This window comes from Numenius arquata, chromosome 19, assembly GCF_964106895.1.
Source record: "Numenius arquata chromosome 19, bNumArq3.hap1.1, whole genome shotgun sequence".
Lineage (NCBI taxonomy): Eukaryota > Metazoa > Chordata > Aves > Charadriiformes > Scolopacidae > Numenius > Numenius arquata.
Window position 1 is genome coordinate 8,101,234 of NC_133594.1, and position 8,881 is coordinate 8,110,114.

General features: G+C 55.8%; 1 protein-coding gene across 1 annotated transcript; it reads right to left on the reverse strand.

Moving 5' to 3' along the window:
* Nucleotides 1–2,221: 2,221 nt before the first annotated feature.
* Nucleotides 2,222–2,886, reverse strand: FAM163B (family with sequence similarity 163 member B). The gene is made up of 2 exons (XM_074161291.1): nucleotides 2,794–2,886; nucleotides 2,222–2,611 (listed from the first exon to the last, which is right to left on the reverse strand). Exons 1-2 carry the CDS (start codon nucleotides 2,884–2,886, stop codon nucleotides 2,222–2,224), a joined length of 483 nt encoding a protein of 160 aa, XP_074017392.1.
* Between the last annotated feature and the right edge of the window lie 5,995 nt (nucleotides 2,887–8,881).

An 8,881-nucleotide genomic window follows, 5' to 3' on the forward strand; every position in this document is an offset into this window, starting at 1 on the left:
TTTCTGCAGGAATGACTCACCGAGGCTGGGCCAAAGGTTCTTTATCATCCCCATATGAGCGTGTGCACCCCAATTCCTGCTGCATTGCTCTCCTCAGCAGCAGGGAAACTGCACCCAGGTGAAAGCTTTGCGGACAACATCCTGTGTTTGAAGATGTGCAGGGACAAAAAAGTCAGCCTCAAAACCCATGTCAAAGTAATTTATTTCTTTTTTTTTTTTTTTTTGCTTTTTTGTTGGTTTTTTTTTTTTTCCCCTCTGTGATTCCCAAAGTCCTGTACAACAGATCACCAGGTGAAGGTTAGTGAACGCCAACCGTTTGCTTAGTTTCCAAGCTACACAGGAAGGAAAAAAGAAAAATAAAGGGGCAGAAAGGGAAGGCTGGGGAGAGAAGTACGGTCACGAGAGATGCAAACAAGAGGAGGGCTCGATGCGTGGAAACAAACCCCGGTGAGAACTGTACACAGGAGCGTGGCCGTCCCCCCAGAGCAAAGGCATCGTGCCCCCGGGACACAGCATCACAGGGACCACGCTCAGAATATTAAACACGTACGAAACCAAACCCAGCCTCCCCCCCGCCCCCCCCCCCCCAGCCCTGAACAGAACCTCCCCACCCCCCCGGCCCGAGAAAGTCAAAGATACTCATTTGCAAAGACGAACTTGTAGTTCAAAAGATTTCCTGTGGAATTAAAAGCCCTCGCAGTTAAAAGTAAAATATCAGTGTTTGGGAGCCGACGGGGCTGAAGCCACGGCTTTCTCTTCCCATCGCGTCTTTAAAAATAAAAGCTGACCCAGGGCACAGCGCTGAGGCCATTAGAGTCTCTCTGCAGCCAGTCCATCCTCCGCCAGCTGTCCCCGAGTCCGGCGCGATGCTTTTAACCTGAATAATGCACAATCCGGGAGAAAGAGGGTGTTTTGTCAGACAAACTGTGAGCGTGGCAGGGTCAGAGGGGAGGAATGGAGACAGCCGGGAGAAACCAGAGCATGAGTCCACACTCAGCCTGCAGTGAGGGATTCCTCCTCCCAAAGCCCTGAATTAACCAAACGGCTCCTTTGCAGCACTTCTAGCGCAGAGGGACACGCTCGGTGGCCGGCTCCGTGCCTGCTGCTCTGGCCCGACCCAGGGTGGCCAGTAGAGCTGTGGCAGAGCCGGGGCCACAGCCCCCACCAGGCTGCCCAGCCACGGGGAACGGCACGATGAAAGATGCACGAGAGGTGGTTTTGCCTAAATCTAAAGCGTTTTGACACATTCCTGGGTGGGGAGAAAAATGTCATGGCTTTTGTTTTGAAACAACAAATGCATGTAAAAATGTGCATGCAGGGGGAGTGTGGGCACATACATAGTCACTATCTTGGTTTTGCTTGCCCAGCCCTCAATCAGAAGACATCTACGGCATTATTTGGAGTGGGGATGCTGATTACTTGGAGTGGGCATCTAGTGTTCCTCCATCCAAAATTGCACTATGTGCTATTTCCATAGCTAGGTAATGCAAGCCCAGCTCCTCTGGGGGGGCTGTGGAGCTGCTCTGGGGGGTCCAGGGGCAGGGACCGGCTGTGCACCCACCAGCCATCCTAACCCCGAGGGGATCGTGCCTGTCACCCAGGAATAAATGACCAACTTGAGGAGTGAGACAGCCTGGGAATAGGGCAGGACTGTGAACACACACAAACACGGGTGCAGGAGGGGGTGGGCAACAGCAGCCCTGCTTTGCTATGGGACTGTGGGGTGTGTATGTGAGTGTGTGCGTTCTAGGGCCAGGAGCCATCAGCTGCAGCGTGCCCCCATGCCACGGCGGCAGCAGATGCCTCCTGACTTGCAGCACAGACCACTTTGCAGCCAAACCTGTGCCCCATCACTTGCTTGTCATCACTGGGCACTCCAGCCGAATGGCGAGGAGGGGTGTTTACTCTGTATAAAAGGATGCACAATATCAAAATCCTCTTTATAAAAACAACAAAAAAATAATGCCACACAGCACTAGAAAACCTTGCGTCCCAGCTGCAACCGTCCTCCCCTTTCCAGTTTGTGTTCTTCCTACCCCTTTACGTTGCCATTGAGCACATCCCTGCCTACAGAACATAGAAATACATTCTTTTTTTTTTCTTTTTTTTTTTTTTTTTTCTTTTTCAAAACTCTTCCACGGATTTCCAAAAGTTCTCCCCGCTGTTAAAAGCTGCGGCGAGGTGCGATGCGATGCTCTGGGCTGGGTGGGCAGCCAGCGCCTCACACGTCGGTGCTGATGCTGCGGCTGCGGGAGAAGGCTTCCCGCATGGCCGAGAGCCGGTTGGGGTTGAGTGCCTGCAGGTTGGCCACGCTCACCGGCAGATCGAGATCCTCCTGGCTCACCGTCTTGTAGCTCACCCGGTCGCCCCCGTTGTGCAGCTCTTCGGGGGGCTCCTGCAGGAAGAAGGTGGGGGGCTCATAGGGCACGCAGCCGGGGCAGCTGGGCCGGCTCGGGGTGGGCTTCTTGCCGAAGGGTGACGAGGCGTAGAGGGACGGGCCGTTGGTCAGGACTACGTTGCGGTTGCAGTGGAGCGGCGGGATGTGGGAGTGCACGGCGAAGTCGGGCTCCTCCTCGTCCTCTTCGGACTCATCCTTCTTGCAGCAGTAGTACTGAAACGGGATGGTCCCGTGGGTCTGGGACTCAGCCGGCGTCCCAAACCGCCCACCCTACCACCGAGGGGCTGCTCCGTGCATGCCAGCCCCTGGGGACCGGCAGGCAGGGGACACCGGGCTGCCCGTGGGCTCCCCTCCCCATTGCAGCACCCTTCAGGGCCACATCCCCCCAGCCTTACCTGGAGCCTACAGTAGCAGAGGACGGCGATGATACAAAGTAAAATGACAGTTGCTAATATTCCACCTGTGATGACCACGGTCCCGGCTGTCATCCGCCCTCTTCTCCATTAACAGCCTGCAAAAGCGAGGGCAGGGGGTGACGGGGTGCAGTGGGGCCCGGGGGGAGGCTGGCGCCGGGTGATGCACCGGGCTGCAGGTCCCCAAACCCTCAAGGGGCTAGAAACCAGGAGGCATCGGTGGAAGCTGATGGGCAGGATCAGGCCAGATCCTGGCACTGGGCGCCTGTGAAAGCCATCAGGGAGTCCTTGTCCCCCCACTAAATGCCACCTTACAGGTGCAGGAGGATAAAAAGCTTCAATCAGTGGGTGAGCCATTTAGTGAGCAGAAGCTCTGGGGTCACATCGGGCTCTTCTGCATGCAGGATGGGGGACCCAAAGGAAATAAAACCTTCTGCCCAGTGCCCATGGCACCCAGGGCACCCTCCCAGCTCCTGCCTGGTGGCAGAGAGCTTCAGTGATGGGAGAGGGAGCTTTGCAGTAAGGATTTCTGAGCTGTACACATTTTTCTCTGAGCCTATAATCCATTTTCCCCATGAAAACAATGTGGTATTTTAATTTGGAATAACGGGAGCTGCTAAGTGAGCCTTTAATGACTGCAGGGACCGGCGCTCTCCCCTCCCTGAGCGGTGAGCTGAGGTATGGGATGTGTCTGCTGCAGGAGGCACCAAACTCCTCACCTCCACCATGGCCAAGCCACAATGTCAGGGGGGGCTGTGGGGGCACCCCAGGATGATGCTTCCGACAGCCTCAGGCGAGCTGCTCATTCCCATCACAGCAAATGCTGTGTGGCTGGGACACAGCGCGCTGGACACCCCAGAGATGCCACAGCTCAGCTTGGCCCTGCCTTTGCGTTTCGGGGCACCAGCAGCACCTTTCTCTCCCTGGAGTGCCCTAAGAGGAATCCGGGTGCTGACACAGAACTGGTAGCGGTGGAAGGTCCCTGCTTCTGGCACTGCTGGGCTCACCCAGAGGGAAGATGCTGTGCATCGCGCCAGCCCCGCAACGCCAGCACGGGTCCTGCTCTGAGCATCCCTGCCCCGAGAGCTCGCGGGATGAGAGCTTCCATTTCCCTCCGTCCCAGGCAGAAGACGACCAAACTCTTTGGCACAGGAAGGATGATGGGGAGATGCGTACCTGCCTGCAGACACCTGCTAGCAGCCATGCAGACAGCGGCACTACCACCAGCATTGCTCCAGCAGCCCTTTAGTGCCGCAAGAGCCGGGCTGGCAACAGGAGAAGCGACATAAATTAAGAGAGAAATTGTACCCTGACCACCTACTCGACAAGCGCTTTAACAAAGCTGGCCTCCAGCTCATGCTATCAGGTTAAAACAAAAAACCAGCCACCCCAGCCCCAAATTACTTCAGCACCCGAGGAAAAGCAACTGTATCTGTCAGGGATTTAACCCGCTTCCAAAGAAAATAAATCTGTGGCATATTTTCAGGCGCTTAATGTCCTGCTAAAGTTGGGTAAGTGCTGAATGGATAAAGCAGTATCACATTTTATGTTGCTGCTGAGCAGCGCTGTAGGAGGGAAGGTAATTTATAACGATGTCTGAACGCCTTCTAGCACCGCACGGCCACGGGGCAAGCGCCGGGCCAAATCCTGCCCGAATTCCTCGGGCAAAACGCTCTGAGGAGGCTCAGGGGGGAAGAACACAGTCAGGGGGAGGGTTTGCAAAAAAATGCATTAGTGATTTAGAAACTTTGACTCCTGTTTAAAGAGGGATGGAGGCACCGGGTGCTGCGGGCACATGCACCAGTCCAGCAGAACCAGCTGGAAATGCCCATCCATGGATCCTTTGCTGGTCCCATTTGCAATCACCGTGCTGGTACCAATCTCGGGGCAAGGACGTGCAGGGCAGGTGCAGGACCTGGCTCTGGGGTGGCCGGACTCAGCCCTGCAGCCTCTCAGGGACGGGCGCTGCACCCATCAGAGAGGATCAGCATCTCAGCAAGCTCCTTGCCAGCCCCAGATGAAAGGTGGCAGGCAGGGCTCAGGCAGGGAGGGCTCCTCGGCTTCCTCGATGGTTAATTAAATGGCCACCTTCCCCAGGGGGACAAGCCAGAGTCACACAGAGCCAGTTTTCATGGTTTCCGTCCGGCCGCAGTCAGCCAGACGTGGCATCACAGCCACTGCTCCATCCAGAGCAAGTCCATTTGCATTTCATTCTTTTTTTCTTTTTTCCCATAACATACTTGTCTGATTAAAGCTGCGTACCTGGAAGCATTAAACTCTCCAGCGTGCAAAGGGGGAGGAAAGCAGAGCATGTGGAGGCCCATAAGCAGAACAATTCCTGTCTAGACCTCCTTTTTACATTTGTTCCTAATTTCACGCTCCGCAGGCTCCCAGATTCATATATTTAGTAATAAATATCCTGGTAAAAGGAAGTGCTTTGCAGCTCCACTGTGGTCTTGGAGAAAGCATTAGGAACGCAGGCACCGAGAGATGCGGTCCCAGCAGACGGTCGCTTCAGTAACGTTAGGAGCCCTCCAGCTACCGAGGATGCCTGAACCCCCCCAGCCCCTCTGCCCCGTCCAACTCCAGCACATCCTCCATCACTGCCAGACAGCCGGGAGGGGGCTGCAGGGGGACGTTAACTCCGCACAGGCTGTTTGCCCCCAGCCCAGGAGCCCTTTGCTGTAGGAAAGCGGTCCCCAGTGCCGTGGGGTGACCGGGGATGGTGCCTCTCGGGGTCACTGGGAGCCACCACCCTGGTGCGGGCACACGGGAGCTTGTGTGCAAGGCATCCTCCTTCCCTGGCACCCTGCTTTACTTCCCCGGTGTGCGAAGGACAGGTTGTGCCTCAACAAACTGAAGACAGGTCACCGCACGGTTGCTAGAGGCTGCTCCTGGATGAGCTGTTTGGTTTTACACACAATTCTCTGCCGCTTGCCTGGTTTCACCAGGGCATCTACTGCTGCAGCTACAGCAGCACCGTCCCTGCAGCCTTGCAGCAGCTGGGAAGCCCCAGGGTGTGAGAAAATGCCCTTTTTTTACTCTTTGCAGCCTGGAGAAGACACAAGGAGAACTCCCATCGGCTCCAGCCCCAGATTGGTGGCTCCTTTCCTTGCTGACACCCCCTGAACATCCCTGCTGTGGCTGAGGACATGGGCTTTGAGGTTTGCTGCTCACCAGGAGCCAGGGCTGCATCAGCCTCTGCCCCCATTAGCTTGGGCACTGCCAGGAGGGACTGACGGACCTGCAGCTCAACCCAGGGGGCTGGAAGAGGGATGGGGAAAGTTTCCCACAAGCAACAGAGAATGGGAGAGCACAAATCGCACTTGACAATGCAGAAAGGAGAAGGGGGAGGATTGAGAAATCACCCCAAGTCAACCCACACCAACATCCTGAATGTGGCCCCTGGACCACCGAGGGTGCCTGGCGTGGGGAGAGGCTGCTCACAGTTGCATCTCACTGCTGGGACAGTGCTGGGAGTGAGAGGGGGCAGACGGCTGTGCAGCCAGCACCTCTCGGGACCTGCGTGGGAGGAAGGCTTCAGAGCAGCCGGGGGCTGAGCTCAGCCCATCTGAGGGCTCCAAAACACTGAGCTCCAGGTGCTGGAGCACTCCAGACAAAACCGACTCCCGTGGACTGGCCTGACCCTGCCTGAGGAAGCTGTGGGAGAAGGAGACCTAGGAACTGCTAAGAAGACCCCCCTCCAAGGCTTGTTTAAGAGACCCTCTAGTGCCTAGTTAAGTCAGCTCCTAGGATTTGCAGGTATTCAGATCAATCTTCAGGCCAGACCTTTAAATGAATGGGCCTCCGTCCATCCCATCCCATCCCATCCCATCCCATCCCATCCCATCCCATCCCATCCCATCCCATCCCATCCCCAGTCACCCCCAAAGCCTTTTGCACTAGCTGAAAGTGCTGTCATGGCAAGAACTTAAAAAAAAAAGGAATGCTGGTCCCACTGAGACCGTGCCTGTACAAGGAGACCATGTCTTATCTGCCAAGTGCTGTAGCCCATGGCTTGTCCTACTGCAGCACTGCCTGCATCCCCCCAGCAGCCCTGGGACCTGCTGCCTCTGCAGCCAGAAGCAGCATAGCCTTCTATTTAACAAGGAAGTTGGGATTGCCCTTATTCACCTGACTCCAGAAGCTGGAGATTTAAACAAGCTAGCCAAACTAGGTATGAAACAACAACTGGTAGCACAGACGTGAGTGCTGGCAGGACTGCTTATGCCTGGAACCCCAGCACTGGAGCAGGCGGGAGCTCAGACCCCACAATAAACACACAGGAATAAAGACACGGCCAGAAACACCCCCACGCTGGGCTCAAACCTTCTGCATGAGACCTCTGGCCCTCATCCTAGCCCTTCTGCAGACCACAACGGTGGTCTCACATGTGCAGAGGGGAGCGGGGATCAGCTCGGCCCTGCACTTCCAAATGGCCGAGATGGAAAAAGGAGAGAAAAAAAGGAAAAAAAAACAAAACTACCCCACCCTTTCCAGGGAGCGGAGGAGGCCAGCGCCGTGTCCTGAAGTAACACCATCCTGCCTTGTCTTGGCTCGGCTGTGTGCTAGCACATCCCTGGCTGAGCTGTGTGCTTGGCTGAGCCCTACTGCTGTGTGTGGGTGTCCTTCTGCACCCGGGAAGGGCCTCCAAGGGGGGAGCCAACCTGCACAGCCCCACCCCGGTCCCCATGCTGCCAGCACTGACCCTCCTCTGAGCATCATGAGCAATGGCTGGTGGCGGGTCAGGTTGTTTGGGTCACTCTGGGGAGAAGACCCAAGGGAGGAACCTCAACAGGGCAGATGTTCAGGTTGGGAAAATTAAGTCCTATGTGGAATCTGGGGGTTGAGCAGCTGCGTATGGGGGGGGAGCATGAGTCTGACCCTCTGTGGTGGAGGGTCACGAGCTCTGTGGGTCTTGTCCCGGGTGGGTGATGCTGCCATTTCCCATCTCATCCAATTTCCCACCTCATCCATGCACAACAAACCCTGACGACGATGCTTCTGACCAAGCCGTACTTCAGAAGAAAGGAAAAGAGCTCAGCAAGAGGTCAGGGAAACGGGAGAGACATAAGTGATGTCTGAGATGCCGCTTCCCCGAGCCACTGGGTCTCGCTGCTGCTGCTGCTTTCCTGGGTGCAGGCAGCATTCGAGACCCAGGACAAGAGTAACATGAAATCCCACTATAATAAACTCATCGGGGCAGAGCAGACTGGATCTGAGCCCTTGATGCTGCAAATTTTTGGGGTGAGCCTGGCTTACACTCCCCTGTTGCCCCCCCAGTGCCACGTTAAGTGCCAGGGCTCTGCCCAAGGGTAAACCCCGAGAGCATCGGCGTGAGGGAAAGCCACTGCCCGGCCAGCAGCCACCAGCCTGGGAGGTGGGAAAGCAGCAAATAAGTTAGAAGCCAAAAGCAGTTTGGTGGCAAATACAGCCTTATTTCTGCATTTCCCCCAGTTCCTGTAATCCTACCCAGTCAATGAATAAGAGCCGGGCTGCTAGGAACTGCCGGGCAGTGTGCCAGCAGAAGACTTTGCATTTACGGAGCCAGCGGACAGGGCAGCTGCCAGAAACACAGGCGGAGAACGTGGCTTTCCATATGAAAAACACTTTAAGCAGAAGGCCTGCATCACTTTTGTTCGCTTTCTTTCTCTTCCCCCTGATGGCAGCACTCCTGGCCTGGGGGTTGATGCTCTGCCTAAACAGCAGGGATTTAAACGGCCAGGCTGGACTGTGGGTGGGCTGGGGAAGGGGCACACGGGGGCTCAGTGCCTGTGAACCCATCGCTTTGAGAAGACCATCTGAGCACTCCTCAACACAAGGACAAGACAAGACACGTCTCATGAATCAATGTTTCCCATGTGGGACCCCCTCTAACTCCAGGCACCAAGTTTCTTTTGAACATTTCATGAGCAAAGGACACTTAACTCCCTGCTGTCCCCTCTTTGGAGAATGCTACTCACAATTTCCTGGCTGATCCATAGCAGATGGGTCCTCCTGGGTGCTGGAGATGGTTCAGGGATCCCAGCAGCCCCATCCTCCCGTCTGCACCCATTGAGACCGCATTTGC